Source organism: Panthera onca, chromosome D4 (assembly GCF_046562875.1).
Source record: "Panthera onca isolate mPanOnc1 chromosome D4, mPanOnc1 haplotype 2, whole genome shotgun sequence".
In the NCBI taxonomy this organism is placed as follows: Eukaryota; Metazoa; Chordata; class Mammalia; order Carnivora; family Felidae; genus Panthera; species Panthera onca.
Genome location: NC_138351.1, coordinates 70,441,804 through 70,461,920, shown reverse-complemented (window position 1 = coordinate 70,461,920; position 20,117 = coordinate 70,441,804). Strand labels below are relative to the sequence as shown.

General features: G+C 40.1%; 1 protein-coding gene across 1 annotated transcript in view; it reads left to right on the top strand.

Moving 5' to 3' along the window:
- CTNNAL1 (catenin alpha like 1) overlaps positions 1 to 20,117 on the top strand; it is a 62,123-nt gene that overhangs the window by 23,586 nt on the left and 18,420 nt on the right. Inside the window, exons 3-10 of the mRNA XM_060609102.3 lie at positions 2,958 to 3,145; positions 4,805 to 4,924; positions 7,003 to 7,092; positions 8,095 to 8,265; positions 11,568 to 11,768; positions 14,261 to 14,347; positions 17,409 to 17,567; positions 19,161 to 19,253. Of these exons, the coding sequence (XP_060465085.1) occupies positions 2,958 to 3,145; positions 4,805 to 4,924; positions 7,003 to 7,092; positions 8,095 to 8,265; positions 11,568 to 11,768; positions 14,261 to 14,347; positions 17,409 to 17,567; positions 19,161 to 19,253 (1,109 nt within the window). The remainder of the gene's footprint in view (positions 1 to 2,957; positions 3,146 to 4,804; positions 4,925 to 7,002; positions 7,093 to 8,094; positions 8,266 to 11,567; positions 11,769 to 14,260; positions 14,348 to 17,408; positions 17,568 to 19,160; positions 19,254 to 20,117) is intronic.

Below are 20,117 nucleotides of genomic sequence, written 5' to 3'. Positions count from 1 at the left end.
ATTTCTGAACAGTCTACACTTTGAACAGCTTTATAATGTTAAGGAAGAATTTGACCATGTTGGTGGAGCTAACCAAATGTTACCATCCCACGTAGTTAGGAGTTTAATGCCTGGGTTTAGTCAGAAAAAGGAAAAGTTATATAATACCATATGTGCAGGCTCATATGTAGTATCTTTGAGGATTGAGAGCTGTAGGAAAAAGTAACATTTTCCAGAGGTAGAGAGGAAACATTTTTGTCCTCTAAATTATTGCAAACTGATACTAATCCTCTTGCCCCCTTTTTGTGTACATAAAAGTTTAATTCTAACCTTTCTATTCCTCTGTATATTTTGCTATGTAAACTGTATTAGTAACCTATTGTGTAACAAATTAACCCAAACCTAGCAACTTAAAACCACATTTATTACGTCACATAGTTTCTGAAGGTCAGAAGTCAGAGAGTGGCTTAGCCAGCTGGGTCTGGGTCACTGTCTCTCATGAGGTTGTACTCAAGGTGTCTATTGGGCCTGTAGCTATCTGAAAGCTTGACTGGACCGCAGGATCTATTGCTTTCCTCTTTCGATTTTTGGCAGGCTTTACTTCTTTGTTGGCTTTGGCCAGAGGCCTCAGTTTCACCTTATCTATGTCTCTTTGTAGGAATAGCTACTTACAACATGGTAGTTGGCTTCCCTCAGACAGAGAGAGTGAGCGAGAGCAACCAAGATGGCTACCTTAGTGTCTTTAAAAACCTAATCTTGGAGGTGACAAACCATTGATTCTACCCTACCAACCCTGGTGTGATGTGGGAGGAAACCACACAAGATGTAGATTCCAGGAGGTGGGGAACTTTGGGAGCCATCTTGGAGGCTGGCTACCACAGACTTCCTCTTATTAGTAGAGTTTCAGCTGTTGTCATGATACGTAACCAATACCTATCTAGTGGCTTATCCTTTGGGTTTTCCTGTGTTGTTTCAGATTCCTGTTGTCTGAAAGTAAATTTATCATACCCCTTTCTGTGACCTTCTTTCTGATTAAAAAAAAATGATTTAGGTTCACAAACTTGAAGCCTTTTTTTTTTTTTTTTTTTTTTTTTTTCATTTCTCTTTCTTTTCTTAACACTGTTCAGGTACGAATTTTATATTTTCTTTCCTTGGCATCTCTCAAATCATCTTTTTTATATTCCCATGGCTGCCATCCTTGCAAGATCCTTACTACTTCATACCCACCGATGACATAGCTGCCTCATTAGCACCCTAACTTTGAGTCTCTCCTTTCTAGTCCAGGTGCTTTCACCAGACTCATCCTAAATCTTGATTTCATTCTGTCACACCCTATGACCTGTCCGTGAAAGTTCAGGTACTTTTATTCAGTATCATTAACCTATGGGCAGATACTTTATTGGATGTATGTAATGATATTGACAAGGGGGCTTTTGTGAGAAAATCAATCTATTATGCACTGAGGTTTACTTAGGATGTAAAAAATTATCTTGAACATTGCAAGATGATGGAAAGTTTATTTTTTTTAAATTGTTAGGTTAAACCATAAAGTTTGGAAGAAATTATAGCCTGGTTTCATTTTTAAGGAGAACATATATTTGTATTGTTTTATTGATGCATAATTGCTATTATAGAAATCAAAGCATTTTGATGGCAACATTTTGATAGTGAAGAACAGACTTTTTCTAGAAGGTTGGAAGTTTATTTGGTACAATGGGCATGGTATGCTAGGCATCGTAAGAAGTATAAATTCAAACAGCAGGTCTCAGGGTCAGCCTGTGGTTTGAGTTCTCAGGATAGATGCTTTCATTGTTTTCCCATGCAGAGCCCAGGTGCCCAACAGATAAACTAGATTGTTATTTCCCTTTGCCAGTGGATCATTTTTCTACGCCCCCTTTTCACTGAAGATGCCTCCCAAGGGGCACAAAGCTTTGTCTTCTTTCCGTAGGTGTTCATAAAAACCCTAGCCCCTTCAGGGTATGGAGATGTGCAGTGACCCCTACCCCTTACCCCGGTACACCTCTGTCTCCTCACCCCTGGCCAAAGCCGTGGCAGCTGCTTACTGCTCTGCTTTGGGTTCTCATTCTTTTTTTTAACTTTTTTAAAACTTTTTTTTAATGTTTACTTATTTTTGAGACAGAGAGACAGACAGAGTGTGAGCCGGGAAGGGACAGAGAAGGAGACACAGAATCTGAAGCAGGCTCCGGGCTCAGCTGTCAGCACAAAACCCAATGTGGGTTCGAACTCACAAACTGTGAGATCGAGCTGAGCTGAAGTCAGACACTCAATTGACTGAGCCACCCAGGCACCCCTTAACTTTTTTTTTTTTATGTTTATTCATTTTTGAGAGAGAGAGAGAGAGAGAGAATATGAATGGGGTAGGGGCAGAGAGAGAGGGAGACACAGAATCTGAAGCAGGCTCCAGGTTCCGAGCTGTCAGCACAGAGCGCCCCCCTTCTTCTTATTTTGTTTTTTTAATGTTTATTGATTTTTGAGAGAGAAAACACGTGAGCAGGGGAGGGGCAGAGAGAGAGGAGACAAAGAATCCAAAGCAGGCTTTAGGCTCCAAGCTGTCAGCACAGAGCCTGATGCAGGGCTCGAACCCACGAACCAGGAGATCACGACCTGAGCCATGGTCAGACGCTTAACCGACTGAGCTACCCAGGCGCCCCAGAGCAGGAGGCTTTTTAGATCACGTAGTTGGCTATACCACTGGAAACAAAAGTTAATATATTTTTCAAACTTGGTGAAGGCAACAAATTTTTCAAAGTTCTCAAAGTTCATTATTTTGTCATTCAGGAGCCTCATATGATAATCCTTGTGTTCATCAAAGAGTAGCTATTTCTTCTTCTTGAAATTAAACTCTAAAGCCAATGTCTAACTGTTGAGCATGATCTCTCTTCAAGAGTAAAGTCTAGATTTTAATTTAAGTGCATCTTATTCCCAATTTAACTTTTCACCCTTGCCTTTCTTGTTAGGAGAAACAATTGCAGCACTTACAGATATTAGCAGCTTGAATCACCCAGAATCTGATGGCCAGATCACAATTTTTACGGATAAAACAGGCGTTATAAAGGCTGCAAGATTACTTCTTTCTTCAGTGACAAAAGTGTTGTTGCTGGCAGACCGAGTAGTCATTAAGCAGATAATAACATCAAGAAATAAGGTACTTGTCTTTCCTGTGTTTCTATACTTGTGACTTTCAGGGTTGTTCAAAAAGTATCTTTTAGGTTAATTACAGGTAATTTGGCAATGCTTGTCAGTTTTAATGTTCATAACTCTACTTGTCTATAGCTTAAAAGTGGTATTTGTTCTGTACCTATAAGTCCTAAACAATGTGTGTTCTGGGTCTAAACTTATAGATGCAAATAATATTTCTTCTCAGAAAACCATTATCTACTTGTTTAAGCTTATTCGTTAAAGCTTTTCATGTGTACAAATTCAGGAAGAAAAGCCAAGCACCATGACAACATATGTAGTGGAAACATAGTTGATAAAAATACCAAATTCCTCAGTATCTTTTTTTTCAGAGTCAGAGGATAATAATTTATGAGCTTAAGAAAAAAAATTCAGTCATCTGAAACCACAATTATCCAAATTTCTACAAAATTTCTGTATGCAGTATCCCTAGAGACAATGGATAATCATAAGGCTTACAGAATAAATTTAAACTCTCCCAGCCTAGAACTTTTCCAGTCTCTTCAGCTAATGGTTGTGCTCCTCCATCATCTGGGAGGCCAGGGCATGTACAGTCACTTCTTTCCCTGGATGATTCCCTAGGCAAGGAGGAGGGGAGTCTGCCAGGGAAGAGGTTGTCTTAGTTAAGTTTGAGGACAAAACTACCAGAGGACTGTTGAGTGAATCAGAGTGTGAGTTTCAAAAGAAAAAGAATTTGGAGAGGTAGACCTGGCAGTGCCAGAGGGACAAGAGAAAACCTTCCTGTCTGTGAAAGATAAGAGTGTCCACGCAGTGGCGGCCATCGGCCTTATCTGTCCTAGGCGCCTGCACTTCCTGAGCTGCCAGGGCAGATTAACACACCAAACATCCATCACATCCTCAGTTTAAAAAAGTAAACACAGGATATCTGTGTTTTCTTTACCTATCTTGGTCTGACGAAAGCTAATCCAGTGGTGTTATTTTAGAGAAAGGGATTTGAAAATATGTTTCACATTTACTTACTTTACTTCTAATATCAAGAAAACACCTAACATTGTCTGTTGGCTCTGCTAGAGATTTCTCGATTCTTTCACCCCAGCTTCCCAAAGCCTCTTGGCAACTGATTTATTCGACACAGGCAATTCCTGATTCATCCAAACCGTTTTCCTGCGCTCGAAGTGCCACAATTCCCTTTCCACTCCTCACAGTGTAGGTGACCTTCCTTCCACTTCTTCCGCTTCTTGGGAAGAATGGGGTTCCTGGGTTCTGGTTCACTGAACCTCGAGGCTTCTGTGTGTCGTCTTTTTCCTCCCTCGCTCCCTAGTTCTCTGAAGATTTGATGACCTCCATCCTGCTGGAAGGACACTTCCACCTTCTCCAGACTTTGCTACATGAATGATCTCCTCTGTCTATTGAGGCATTTCTTGTACTCTTTTTCCTTTTAACTTTCAGAGTAACACCAAGTCTTCCCATCCTAAAGACAAATCATTCACTAGATGATGTTAACCTTTGGGTCTGCTTCACTACTGCTCTGGGCTCTTCCTTTCCTGCCTTCTCCTCCTTAGCTTTCCCCTAGAATTCAGAGTTTCTCCTTTTCCCTGTGTACTCAGCCTCGACATCTCAGTCTCTTTCACATCTACACATGACAATAAAATATTCTGTTTTGCAGGTTCTTGCAACTATGGAAAGACTGGAGAAAGTGAATAGCTTTCAAGAGTTTGTCCAAATATTCAGTCAATTTGGAAATGAAATGGTGGAGTTTGCACATCTAACTGGTGATAGACAAAATGTATGTATTTACCACATTCAAAAATCTTCAAATACATGCATACTTTTTAATTTGGATGGAGGTGTGATCTTTGTGATCATTTGGGTTGGTTTCTTTGCTTATTAAACTTGTAACCTTGCTGTTGAAAGCCTTTCATAAAAGAGCCAGGATAAAGTAAATAAATCTGCATGGTTTTTTGTTTTTGTGGGTTTTTTTTTTGTTTTGTTTTGTTTTGTTTTTTGCATACATACAACTGTTAAATATGTTCTCACTACACACACTAAGAAAGGTCATACTTGCCTTTACGGCTCAAATCTAATATTCCCTCTTCTGTGAAACTACATTTTACCATCTACCCAGGCTCAGACAAATAAATTGAGTCATCATATATATTCTGATAGTATTTTGTTGTATATCTTGTTAATTCTTTCTGTAACTTGTTATATATTATTCTGCTCTGATCTGTTTCTGTAAGTTTTCTACATTAGATCACTAGTAATAACTCAAGCATTGTTTATCTGCATTAGCTATGTATTAGGTACTTAATGTACATGATCTCATTTAATTTTGAAAACATTCCTGCAAGGTAGGTATTGTTATTACTGTTTTACACCTGAGGAAACAGAACCTGAGATGATAATAAACTTTCCCAAGGTCACTCTTCTAGCAGATTCAACTCTGTTATGTCTGATTTTGGAGCCTGTAATTTTCAGCCTACACCATGATATTAGTTCTTATAGGTCTGTTCCCCAATTTAGACTATAAGCTCATAAATTTAGGGAGGTGGAAGAGCATGTTGTATCTAGGGTTGACTTTTCTTTGTTGGGGTATTCTTGCATGAGTTCATCTTATTAGCAGGTTGAATATATAATGACCTCTTCTTGAGATGTTTTGGTATAGTCACATAGGGTGTCACGTTGGGCATGTACAATCCTGGTTGTAGCTGAAGTTAGAAGAAGCATATTGGCCTGGAAAGTGACAGGCTGGATTGTACGCTTAACTTAGTGTTTCTTGGACCATCTGGATTTTCTGGAGGCCTCTCTTGTGTCCTGTGGACCAGCCTTCTAACAGATTGAGATGCCATTTTCTTTTATCATTTGTTATCACCATACAATATGTGGTTCATGTATGACTTACAAGTCACAAATGAAAACACTAATATGACAGGTGAAATTTTTGTGTAATTCAGATTTCAGTGACCATAAGTAAAGTTTTATTGGGACATAGCCATGTTAGTCGATATATTGTCTAGAGGTGGCTTTCATACTATGATGGCAGAATTAAGTAGTTGTTTCAGAGATGATTTGACCCAGAAAACCTAAAAAGTTTATTGTCTGGCCTTTTATTAAAAATGACTGCTGACCTCTGATTTAGATGGTCGTGACCAAAGTATTATGAGAGTATTTGGTTCTAGATTTGATCACAATATTTAGGTACTTTCTGTGATAGCACACGTTCTATCAAGGGCTCTATGAAGAGAAACTAAAAGAAAAAAATTCAAAGCACAGTGCCTGCTTCAGACTTTATAATCTACTTGGAAGAAACTCTATGCCCAAGAAACGTCTTAAGAATATTTCAGAGCAGCATATTGGTTAAGTTTAGGACAAATAAAACTCTGTTTGAGATGAATAAATACTTGGAGGGGATTAATCAGACATGGTCTCTGAAAGAGGTGACTTATAAGTATCTATTTGGAAGGAAATATTAGCCCATAAATACTTGATTAATAAGCAACTGTTAATTGAGTAAAGGATAGGATGGTTGTTTCCGGTCAGGAGAGAGGCGTGTCCACATAGGCATGAGAATGTCTGGCATGCAGGCCACCAGAGCGTGAGCCGCGAGGCAGCACCCCCCTCGGTCTCAGTCCCTGGCTCTGCTGTCCTCAGTAGGGGCAGCTGTTTCTTCCCACACATCGTGTTGATGTATTTAGACCAAAGTGGTGACATTTTATAAAACTTTATCCTGGTTTTTTTTTCACTTTGTCACCTTTTAAACAATGTTAGTTGGCTGAGTCTTGTTATCGTTGAATAAATGATTTTCCAAGAAATCGGATTGTTTATAGGATCCTAGACTGTTCAATGATTTTATTTCATTTTTAGGATCTGAAAGATGAGAAGAAAAAGGCAAAAATGGCAGCAGCAAGGGCAGTTCTTGAAAAGTGTACAATGATGCTTCTCACAGCCTCAAAGGTAGGAACACTTTTGTTTTACCTGATTAAACGCATCTAACTTACGTATTTTACATTTTTAGAAAGATCAGAGTGATAAATCAGAACATAGGCCACAGCAGTCAAATCTGTTATTCTTTAGCAAGAATGCTAACTTCCTTCCCCAGTTCCAAACAGCAGTTAATCCGTGAGTCAGCTTTGAGTGAGCAGCCGAGCGGAAGATGGTGTATTGGGTGCTGTGACTCGGGCCTGTCACACACTGTCACTGCCTCTGCAGGGTTTGCCAGTCTCATTGGGGAGCCAGCACACGTGCTCTTGAAAAAGCTAGGCGAGTTAGAATCTGTTGAGTAACAGTGGAGTACTAATTCAGCCTTTAATTTGTTTATTCTGTCAATTCATACCTTTAATTCCTTATTCTCCTTTTAACAAAATTGTGAATTGAGCGCTTGTAATTCCAAACAGCAGCTGGCCAGCAAATTGGTACAATTCAAGAACGAACTAGTAAACAGCTCGTTAGCAGTTTATTTAGAACTGCCTTTTCTGCTCAGAATATTCACTCTAGCCTAGGATTAGTGAAGCCACAAAGTCCACTGGAGCCCACTTGGAAGGCCCTGTTCACATCTAGGCCCATGAGGAGTTTTCATTCTCATTTTTTAAAAACCAAAGATGCCTCCACAGTCATGCAACATTTGTTCGTTTTTCCTCATTCTTTTTTAGTTTTTGCACATGTAAGGCAACATTTTAAAATAGTTTTAATCATGATAAAGATAGTTTTTCCCCCCCAAATTTTAAGTAAACTTACTGAAGTATAAAGATACAGTTTTGCACTGTGCCTTTTTCACTTAACCTTGCTATCGCTTTTTACTCATCCTGCTTCCACTTGTAGTGAGGAGAAGCAGCTGGGTGAGCCAGGGACCCAGGAGATTTTGGTAAAGAACCATTTTTATTAGCATGACGTGTTCTCTGTAAGATTTTATGTATTATGGTATGGGCCATGTCTTAAAAACTTGCAATTGTTTTGAAGACCTGTCTCAGGCATCCCAACTGCGAATCAGCGCATAAAAACAAAGAAGGAGTATTTGACCGAATGAAGGTGGCATTAGATAAGGTGATTGAAATCGTGACCGACTGCAAACCAAGTGGAGAGACTGACATGTCATCTGTCAGTATTTTTACTGGAATTAAAGAATTCAAGGTAAGAATCGAGAGAGTGTATTTTCTTTTTTTTTTTTTTCTTCCGTGTCAAAGGAACATCGTTAGATATAGTATCCGTATTTTGGCATGCTGTTTTAGAATAGACGCTTCACAAAAGTAGATATTTTTCCTTTCAGACAGTCCCACTCTGTATAAACTTAATGTTCAGTAACATCTGGTGTGGCGTAGTTTGTACAAAGAACACTGGTCTTGGTTATGGTCACTACTCTGGCCCCGTGTGGCTGTCCGGTTCAGTGGGAGACTCCTATCCTCTGTTTAGAAGGGCGTTCGCAGTTTTTTGAGTTAGTGCTGTTCTATCCGTGGGTGATGACCGACAGCAAATCATTTCTGCTGGAATCTCTACTCTTCCCTGGGCTCTAGGGTTGATACTTTGAGACTGTACTAATAGTATTAATGTTAATTTAAAAAAAATTGTTTAAGTTTATTTTGAGAGAGAGCGTGTGTGCATGTGTGCAGGTGGGGGAGGGGCAGAGAGAGGGAGAGAGACAGAATCTCAAGCAGGCTCTGATTTGTCAGTGCAGAGCCCGACACAGGGCTCCAACTCATAAACTGTGAAATTGTGACCTCAGCCAAAATCAAGGGTCTAATGCTTACCAACAGGGCCACCGCCCCATTAATTAAAATTTCTAAATGAACACTAATACATGCTAACATGTATTACTGAGCACTTACTCTGTGCCAGTCCTGTTGGAATGCTTTAAATGTATGTGCCTGTAAAATCCTCATAAGAACTACAGTTATTATTATCCCCATTATACTGTTGAGGAGACTGGGAAACAGAGATTAAGTAATTTGCCAGCTAGAAGTGCCAGAGTTCAGATTTGAAACCGGGCAGTGTGACCCAGAATCCCCGCCATTTTGGGGCAGAACTTCTCAGGGGAAGTCAGAGAGGTGGTGAAGTCGCTCTCTGTGGAAGAGCAGGGGCTGCATCAGGGGGGCCTAGGACATCATCGAGCACAACCCCCTCTCTGACCCCCCTCTCTTCTGGCCCTCGGAAGTCGTCTGATAGGCTAAGGGCTGCAACGAGGATGGAATTCTTTCATCTTTTTAATTGCGTGAAGGTCTAAGTAGGAACATGGGGTGAAAGAAAGGCATGGAAAGAACAGTTATTTTTAGGGGCCATTCTCTTCATTAAATTATCTAATTTAATCTCTAACTTCCCTTTTAGGTGGGTTTTATTATCGTCATGTTTTTTGAGGAGGAAAGCTAGTAAGTGGCCGAGCCCCTCTTTAAACCAGGACTTGCGAATCCCACAGTCCGTGACCTTTCAGGTTATACCTGTGAGTTTGCTGCCTGTCCTGCCCTCTCTTTCCGAGGGGAAAGAAGCTACAAAGATCAGTCATTCTCTTAGAGTTTTTATTGCTCTTTTTATAAAGGCTGAAGGGGCGGGGGGTAGGGGGGGAGGAGACATCTTGTTAAGGGTTACACGATAATTAGGGAAACAAACAGGGCCAGAGCTAGGTCTTTTGCCTCTTGGTGCCATACTTCGGCTCCGGGTTAACTTGGCAGTGCTGTGCCTGTGGTTGCTGCCAGCTGCTCTGGCTGCCGCTTCACCGCCAGGCATTCTGGAGCGACTCCGTCTCACGGCCAGTGGGTATCTCTTTGGCGTCTTACCTTCTTTTCTGATGGAGAGTATCATCTGTAGCAGGAAGCTGCATTACTATGCTCAGTACTGTGAGTGTGGACAAATCTTATGAAACCATGTAAATGAATAGCTTTTGAAAAAACTAAGTTGCTATTTTTCTTAAATTTTTTTAAAGTTTATCTATTTCTGAGAGAGAGAGCATGAACAGGAATGGGGCAGAGAGAGAGGGAGACACAGAATCTGAAGCAGGCTCCAGGCTCCAAGCTGTTAGCACAGAGCCCAACACAGGGCTTGAACCCACCAACCACAAAATCATGACCTGAGCCAAAGTCGGATGCTTAACCGACTGAGCCACCCAGGCGGCCCTAAGTTGCTATTAAAAGCATATATATGTTTTCTCAAAAGGGAGAATCAAAAATCTTAAACGTAAATGGTGTGTGGTCAACATGACTGATTTTTATGTTGTAATCCTGTTTAAATTCTAAATCTCAGAGGCTTATTGTTAATTCCATATGTCACTTTTATCCATGTTCTTTCCTAGCTTAAAAGAAAAAAATACTGTTTACCTAGGATGGAGTAGTTACTGGAGACAACCTGGGCCAAGAGGAGAAGGAAAAGCAAGCCCCCTCTTCCCCACCCACAGCATTTCCAAATCTGGGTATTTCCATGGGTCATGTGAAAATGGGTCAGATGTAAGGATTATCTGGAAACTATATTTATGAAAGGACTTTAAAGTGCTAAACAAGTGTAAGCTATCCTTATCAGCACATTCATTGTGACTGCAGTCATGGTCATCACCATGGATCACCTCTTGGCCCAAGTTGTTTCTGCGACACATCTCATGGACCAGAGGTTAAATGCCGCTGGAGTGGCAGAGTGGCAGTAGAAAGCTGAGAGAGAAAGACTGTGCCAGTGAGCATGTGTCAGTCGCATATTTAGGAAACTCTGAGCACAGGATGGCTGAAGTGACAGGTTGTTTGGGAAGTCGGGGGGTGGTGAGACAGACTATCAGAAACATCTATAAAGTCAAGACCCTAGAGGATTTTGTGTTATGCAGTAGAAATTTAGGCTTAATTTTAGAGGTGGTGAGATGTCAATTAGAGGGAGGTGGCAATATCAGAGACTTTACATTTTATAAAGATTATACAGGTAGAGAATGATGGGGAATGTTTTGGTCAGGGAGGTGCTGTTGGGAACATAAGACAAAATGTAGAGATAGATTGGGCGCCTAGGAGAGTTTGGCTGAATTGAGAAAGGAAAAACTGATGCCTTTCCCAGCCCTTGCCATTCCCACACCCTCCACACCCTTTCCCCCTGGGCTCAGCACAAGTTAGTATTTGGATGTAGCATCTTCCAGGACTTGGCCTCAGCATTTTCTCAGATGCACATTCTCTACCTGCAAGCTGATTTCGTTTTTCCTACCAGTTGCTACACGATAATGCTTTTTCTGCCTTAGTGTTTACTGATCTCCTAGGAATGTTGTGTTAACAGCCATCGCAGTGAGTCTCTGCATGGCCGCTGGTGGCTCCTGAGCAATGTGTACTGGAGAACAGAGTCATCACTAGAGGTTGTATTTCCCCTGAGCCCTCAGACCGGCGAAGAAATGGCTAGTGTCTCTCTGGGCACTGCTAGAAATTACAGCCCATTTGGTTCGGTGGGAATATTGACTCATAGATGTGTATCCTTTTTGTTCTCAGATGAACATTGAAGCTCTTCGGGAGAATCTTTATTTTCAGTCAAAAGAGAATCTTTCTGCGACTTTGGAAGTCATCTTGGAGCGCACAGAGGACTTTACTGATTCTGCCTACACCAGCCATGAGCACAGGGAGCGCATCTTGGAACTGTCCACTCAGGCGAGGCTGGAACTGCGGCAGTTGATTTCTGTGTGGATTCAAAGTGTAAGAACTTCTTTTCGTCCAAGTGAATCGTATACGTTAGCTTTTCCCTAAAGCTCTGAGCACTGTGGAAGCTAACATAATCACCAGGAGTATGACTGTGGCCTGGAACGGGACAAGGGTATCTCCTGTCTTTTCTCCCCACCCCTTGGCCAAAGCGCCCCTCCCATCCAGTGCTCACAGTATTTGACATTTCTGGGCCTGTTGTTTCTCAGTTTCCATGCTGGCCAGCCTGGATTCTGCACCACCATCACTATCACGAGTTCATCCCATAGTCCCCCCCGTGTCCACCAAATGCACCTCTGGAAAATTCCTCCCCAAAATGCTTCAGAGTGAAGAGCAGAGGGGTAGACCCCCACCTACAAGTTCTTGGGACCCGAGTCTTACTGCCAGAGCCATTCACACGTGCACAGTTCTTAACTCTGAGGACAGCTGATTTATAGAGACGACAATTTAGAAAACTTATTGAGGTCTAGAAGCAGTGAAGACAAGGGTAGATCCACTAGCAAGTGAAAGATTTTTCACCCTTGCCCCAATTCCTGGTCAGAGATTGGTGAGCAACCATTCGAAGGTTAGACTGCTGGTGTGCATAAAGCCTGGGAGGCTATGTGGACTAGAGTGGTAAAGATGGACAGAGTTGGGGGCACGTGGCTGGCTCAGTCGGTAGAGCTTGTGACATTTGGTCTCGTGCTATGAATTCGAGCCCCATACATAGTGTAGAGTTTACTTAGAATTAAAAAAAAAAAAAAAAAAAAAAGATGGACAGAGTGGGACAACACAGAAAGTGTGTATCCAGACTCTTGTAGAGAGTGGTTACAGAATTGAAAGGTGGAGGCCTGAGACTCAGCTCTGGCACCACTTGTTCGTTTCTTAGACCTAGGGTATGTCAAAAAAAGTATTTACCATGGTGTATAACATACAGCATAGATGGAACAAATCTGAAAGCCATGAACAAAAGTTTTGGCAGTAAAGATGAAGAAGGATGAGCACAGAGAGTGAAGCAGCAGTTGACTTTCTTGTAAAGATTGGTTTATCAATGCAGAGTAGACATAAATCAAGGTTTTCTCTTACATTCCTTGGCATCATGACAGTGCAAATGCTCCTATTAACAGGGAAATTAACCTAGAGTAGAGTGGTGTCAGGGCTAAAAGCAATGTTTTATGGTTAGTTTGAAATACCTCTGTGATATTGAATCTAAAGTATAGATTGCTTCAGTGTTAAATTTTAAACCCAAAAGTCAATATAAAGAGTTTCTTTGAGGAAGTGCTCTCTCTGTTGGGAATCCAAGTCTATCAATACTTAAATTTGCAATTAACACCTTTCCCATATTTCACAAGCACTCCGATCACTGGTTCTGCATGCCAGATGTATTGTTCATCCATTCATTTTTTTCAGCACTTGTTACTGAGTGCCTTTTATATGCCAGGCACTGGAAATCTAAAGATGAATAAGATAAAATCTTTGCCTGCAAGAATTTTGCAATGTAGAAAAATGTGGGAAGGGGTAAGATAAGTACAGAAAGTTTTGTAAGTGCCCAACAGAGGTACAGACCATGTTTTGCATGGAATTGAAGGAGGGCGAATTTATATTTAGGGAGAAGAATTAAGAAGACCTCTTGGGCTGCCTGGGTGGCTTAGTTGGCTGAGTGTCCAACTTTTGATTTTGGCTCAGGTCATGATCCCTGGGTTGTGGGATGGAGCCCTGCATCGGGCGCTGTGCTGAGCATGGAGCTTGCTTCAAATTCTCTCTCTCTCCCTCTGTCTCTCTCTCCCCCCTCCCTCTCTGCCCCTCTCCCTCTGCCCCTCTCACGCTCTCTGTCTCTCTCTAAAATAAAATAAATAAATAAGACTTCTTGAAGATAGGTGACATTTAACAATTTATTTATTCAAAGAAATGAGTACCTACTACCTTCCATTTGCTGTGCTAGGTATTGTGTATTCATTGGTGACTAAAATAAATGTAATCCCAGCCTTTGTGGAATTTACCAAGGCCTAGTGGGGGAAGATAGGCTTGAAAGAAAGAAACAAACAAAACAGTTAACTATGTAATTGCAAGCAAGGATGATTACTTAGAAGATTAGAATGGAAAAGAAGACGGCCTAATTTAGATTGTGTGAACTGAAAAAGCCTTTCTGAGAAAGAGACATTTATGTAGAGACTTGAAGGTAAATAGGATTTTAATTTTTAACTCTGTTAAGAGTGAAGAGATGAGCATTCAAGGCAGAAGATAAAATTGATTCATTTTAGACATGATAAATTTATTAAAGACTTAGATTTTAAAAATTAATCTTTTTATAGTCAGAATGGGAAAATGTAACTAAATAGGTAAAATTTTATTTTCCATTCCAGCCATAAACAGGTGAATTTTTTAAATCTACTTTTTCTATAATTCACAGAATGATATTAAACAGTTATTGTAATTTATAGTTCAAGTAAAATTGGAATGACTAGATAAAAAGATGAAGTAACACTATATATATATTTTTCTATTATTAGCAAAGCAAGAAAACAAAAAGTATTGCTGAAGAGCTAGAACTCTCTGTATTGAAAATCAGCCACAGTCTCAATGAACTTAAGAAAGAAGTAAGTATAGTTCGAAACCTAGCCTCTTTTAATTCTTCGCTAATTTTCATGTTGTATGGTATGTATGTGATGCATTAGTATTAGTATGTCTATGTGCCCAGAAAATGGGTTTCCATTTGGAAGCCACCATTTAATTAGTGCCATCATTGTCAAAGCTTGTACATGGATGTTCACAGCAGCTTTATTTATAATAGCCCCAAACTGGAAACAGTCTAAATTTCTATCAACAGAGGAATCGATAAATGAATTTTGGTATAACTATAACAAATACTATTCAACAAAAAGGAACAGTATCAATACAGGTAACAATATGGGTGAATCACTAAAACATAACATGAAGAGGTCAGACATAAAGAGCGTGTGTGTGTGTGTGTGTGTGTGTGTGTGTGTGTGTGTGTGTAATTCCATTTAGAAGAAATTCTAGAAAAGGCAATACTAATTTATAGTGACAGAAACCAGATCAGTGGCTGCCTGGGGCCAGAAGTTGGGGAGGAACTTTTTGGGGTAATGGAAATGCAGTAAATATTGGTTGCAGTGGTAACCACCACCACAATATAGATGTGTTTGTTAAAACTTATCAAACAGCATCCTTGGTATATTTTGCTGCATATAAACTATAACCTTAATAAAATTGATTTTTAAAAACATTGATTTTTAAAACATTGAGATTTCCCTGCTTCCTGAATGAAAACTTGACCATCCTGTGACTTACTTGATCACTCTCAGGTAATTGCAAGTCTCTTAAAATCAGATGTTTGCCAACTATGACCAGGTTGTCTTTTGTAAATAAAATTTTGGGAGACATAGTCCTGCCTGTGTGCTTACATGTTGTCTACTGTTTTTTCACTACAACAACAGAGTTAGGTGGTTGCAGTTGAAATTGTGCCTAAAATATTTGCTACCTGACCCTTTATAGAGTGAGTTTGCCGGTTCGTGGCTTAGGTCCTGAGACACAGTCTCAGTTCAAAAATGAGAATGTTTTATCCAATATATTAATCGCTACTTTGATATTCATTTGATTGTAGGACTTAGCCCCTGTTCCCCAGCCCCACCTAGGGCTTTTGGGACAGGTGTGGTCTCTGGTCTCTTTTCATTCTCTTCATCCCCCCTTTATCTAGCTTCTGTTCCTGATCTTTGCCAAGTGTGGCTCAGGGCCAGAAGAGGGAAAGTGGGGAGGTGGAAAGTTCTTTGGAACTGGCGCCTTTACAGGATGCTTTGGGCTCTGTTTCAAGCTGACTTTGTCTCTCAGGGATGCTTGAGTGTGTTCTTCAGAGCCCCTCCTGTGAGACCCTCAGCCCTTCACTGAAACTCCCATGTCACGCGGCTCCATCTACTTTGGGGGTTGCCTGGAGGTGGCATTCAGTAGGCACCTGTCCACTCTCCAAACAGAGCTTCCTTATCTCTAATTCCTTTATTCGTTTACACTTCTGCAGAGTCAAGGGTTCAAGGGAATGAAACTGGTTTTAGAAATTACATGTATGATGATTTGTTTCACATCTTACTTGGTACTGACTTCTATTGGAACCTTCATTTTTACATCCTGTTAAACATAGAAGGATGTTGTGGGTTATTTTGGTTTAAAAAAAGTCTATCCATTTTTTTTCCAGCCTATTCAATTTTAGCTAAATTACTGTTAAAACTTGACTATCAGTAAGAGAATAAAATCCTTTGCTGATAGACTGAGTGGCTTTCTACCAGCTTCATTTTCCTTACCTCTGAAATGGGTGTAACAACATCAACCTGGAAGAATTTTCAGAAGGAGGAAGGCAGATCATGTCTGTAGAGCTATTGTCGGTTCGTTGCACAGAGCGGAACTTCCAGTTTGTTTGTCCTTTCTCCCTTATGGTTGGTAATAAGTTATCTCTAGACCCACTTATCAGATTTACGTGATTGTGGGCAAGTCACTTGGTCCCTAAGGACCTGTTTCATAGGCTGTAAAATAAAGGGCTGGCATTAGGTATTCTCTAAGGCCCTGATGGTTAAATAGAATATTTTCAAATTCTTATGTGGCATTTAGTTTCCAAAGGAAAGTACATTTTAATGTCTTTGTTTCTGACTGTAATTATTCTCACTTGGTAGCGTGAATGCAGACTACTCTATTGTTAATTTTGTAAATGTCCTATAGTCTGAAATGACGTTGGATTACTTCCAGGAAAAAAAAATCAATGGGCTTAGTTCAAAGTCAGATTTTCCTTAGGACAGTGTTAATAAAAATGATCTCTTCCTGGAGAACCCCAGAATAACCCATCACATCATTTTTTTTTTTTAAAGACAAAAGGCAGAATGAAAAGATTTTGGAGTTATAGGACCCAAAGATACCTGCTGAGAGTGAGCTATGCTTAAAATCCAATCCAAGTCAAAGACAGCCTTGGGGTTTTGGTTACCCTTTGTCTGTCATTTCTCCTGTGACCCAAGAGTTGGGGAGTAAAGTTCTAGATAGAACTACAGAGAAGCTGTAACCCCCTGAGGGAAGGAGTTGTATCCTACTTGTCATGTATGTCCAGCCTCTAATACAGTGTCTGCCATGGTCTGAGCATTTAAAAAAGTTGTGTTGAATACCTAACTGACTGAATCTCACATCAATACCTTTTTAAAAGTCTATGACTAACAAACACTAATCATCATGAACTGCCATTTGATTTTCCTCTTAGTACTCTGAATACCGTCCTCTTAATAAGGAACTGTTCTATTCCTAACTAACTTTTAGAGGAGCAGAAGCATTTTTTTAAGTAAGAGAAAAGCTGCGTGAGAAAGAGCTGGTTAATGGCAGGGTGAAATAGGGACCGGCCACTCTGCACGGGCCGAGCAGTCCATCTTCTACACACAGCATCACTGCCAACATTGGGGACTCAAAGATGTCGGTGTCACTCCCACCCTGGTAGAACTTACAAGCTGCCAGTGCTATACAGCTTCTACTATTACCACAAGAAACTTGGCACTTTCCTCTCAGTGGATCAAGTGAGATTGCTTTTTCGTTTTTAAATGCTTGTGAGGTGCGTGATTACAGAACCTTCTTGTTTGTTGTCTTTCTTTCATTACCCTTCACCCCCCACATCTGCAGCTTCACAGTACAGCAACTCAGCTGGCAGCAGATCTGTTAAAATACCATGCTGATCATGTGGTTCTAAAAGCATTAAAACTTACTGGAGTAGAAGGAAATTTAGAAGGTTTGGCTGAATATGCCTGTAAACTCTCTGAACAGAAAGAGCAGCTTGTTGAGGTGAGTAATAGGTTCGTTTGTTAGAATCATTATGGCTTCATGATAGTTGTACTATCATCAGGGAATATTAACAGCTTTTGGTTAACTTTATATGGGCATTTCCTCCATCTTCTTTGCAGTTTTAAAGGTATAATGTTGATCTGTTCTAACAACAGTCCGGCCTCTAAAACCAAACAAAGAATGCTGGAACCCACAGATGCACTTATTATTAATCTTGTCTTTATTCTCTCAGAGAGATTAGGCTGTGGAGTAGAGTAATGGAGATACGTTGTATGATTTGTTTGCATTTGAATCTGTGGGGTCTCAGCCAAAAGAGATGGCATACTTGAATTAGGATCATGTAAAAGGCTTTAATAAAGGAGCTATTCACAACTGCATAGACAGGGTGTGGGGGGACCATGGCAGTGCAGTAATTGGGGTTAGTGACAGTAGAGCTGGTGTTGCTCCCTGGCCCAAATTAACAGGGGGAATGAGTGGTTCCTGGAGGCTGGACGGACACAGAGTCTTCCAGAAAGCTACCTTGAGAGGTTCGATTTCAGGACTAGACACAGAAACAGGCCGAGGCAACCTTGCAAGGAAAGAGCGGGAGAGTAAAGGCTCTTACTCCTTTCATTCCTGCTGGTCTATTGCTGGGGCTTCCCGTGGGCCAAACATAGCTGTAGACCACATATGTCAGTGTCATAAGTTTAAAGTGTACACCATAATGATTTCATATATGTATACACTATGAAATGATCACCACAGTAAATTTACTTAACATCTGTCACCTCAGATAGTTACAGAAAATTCTTCCTTGTGATGGGAACTTCTAAGATCTTAGCAACTTTCAAATACACAAAACAGTACTTTTAACTATAGACTTATATATTATATCCCCAGAACTTATTTATCTTATAGCTGGAGATTTGTACCTTTTGATCACCTTCACTTAATTTTCCCCACCCCAGTGCTGTTATGTTTATAAACCAAATATTATGACTGTAAACAAAGTCGGCATTTATAGGAATCCTGCAGCAATTTTTTTAGTGGAAAAAATGCTTTGTGTCTTAAGTCTCAAGATTTGCAATAATTTTCTCTGATAAAGGTTCTCACTACATCAGCCTTGCCTAATCCAGTGTTATCTCCAGTGAAAGGTGTGTTAATTAATTGACCCTGAGGAGAAGTGTTGTTTCTTGGTAGACAGAACGTATAGCTTGACATAGTGTAGCTGAGGGATCTTGGGCAAGTCACTACTCTAAGTTTCTTCATACATACAATGTGTGGGTACTTACTACGAGATCCTTTCAAAGATTCGTCCCGGTTCTAGTATTCTGTTCCCACTTGCCATTATCAGATAAGAAATAGAGACAAAGAGACAATATGCTCTACCCTTATTGGTTCCTGCTTTATTCCTAGAAAATTTATTGGTAACCAATATAGTGTTATAATAATCTTCTCAGTAATGTACAACTTGATTTTTAATAAGATTTAATTTAATAAGGTTTTAATAAGTTTATGTGTAAGGCTTTGTTTTCTTTCCTAATTATAAAATGAAAACCTGTATTGTGAAGAATGAGAATGTGGAAGTTGAACTATCGAAATGTTTTCTCGTAGGCCTGTCGATTGTTGCGTCATATATCTGGGACAGAACCTCTTGAAATAACCTGTGTACATGCAGAGGAGACATTTCAGGTGACTGGCCAACAGGTATGATTAATAGCAGATCATTGCTTTATATTATGTCTTGTCTGAGTGTCATAACAAACGTTGTGGAAGGAAGATGTGCATGGTTCTGCATAACTAGAAGCCAAATCTATTGAGAGTAACGAAGGTAATGGAGTTTTCATAGATAGCGTGCCTGAACAGAGATTACATTGCCTTGGGTTAGCTACTTATCTGCAAAACTGGAGATCGGCCCATTTAATTGATGTCCTAGTTTGTATTTATTTTCAAGAAGCTGTTTACAATGAAGGTTGTTATGACACATTTGAAAAGTAAGTTACCGGGGTGACTGTGGCTCACTCATTTGGCGGAGAGTGTGGCTCTTGGTCTCAGGGTTGTGGGTTCAAGCCCTGCATCGGATGTAGAGATTACTTAAAAAAATAAAATCTTTTAGGGGTGACTGGATGGCTCAGTTGGTTAAGCATCCAACTTCGACTCAGGTCATGATATCACAGTCCGTGAATTCGAACCCCGTGTCGGGTTCTGTGCTGACAGCTCAGAGCCTGGAGCCTGCTTAGATTCTGTGTTTCCCTTTCTCTCTGCCTCTTCCCCACTCATACTCTGTCTCTGTCTCTCTCTCTCAAAAATAAATAAACATTAAAAAATAAAATCTTTTAAAGAAGTAAGTTACTATTATGGACCAAGCCATAAAATTATTTACGTGTTTTGACCTAGGATTCCTAGGACATAAGCAAATTAGAAAAACAAAAACTAAAGCAATGTTACAGCATTACTTACAATAAGATCCAGTTGGAAGCAAAATAACTATCTGAAGTCAGGCAAATAATACATTATGACCTTAAAATAATAATTATGACAACTAGAATTAGCAACATTTAAAAGTGTTTT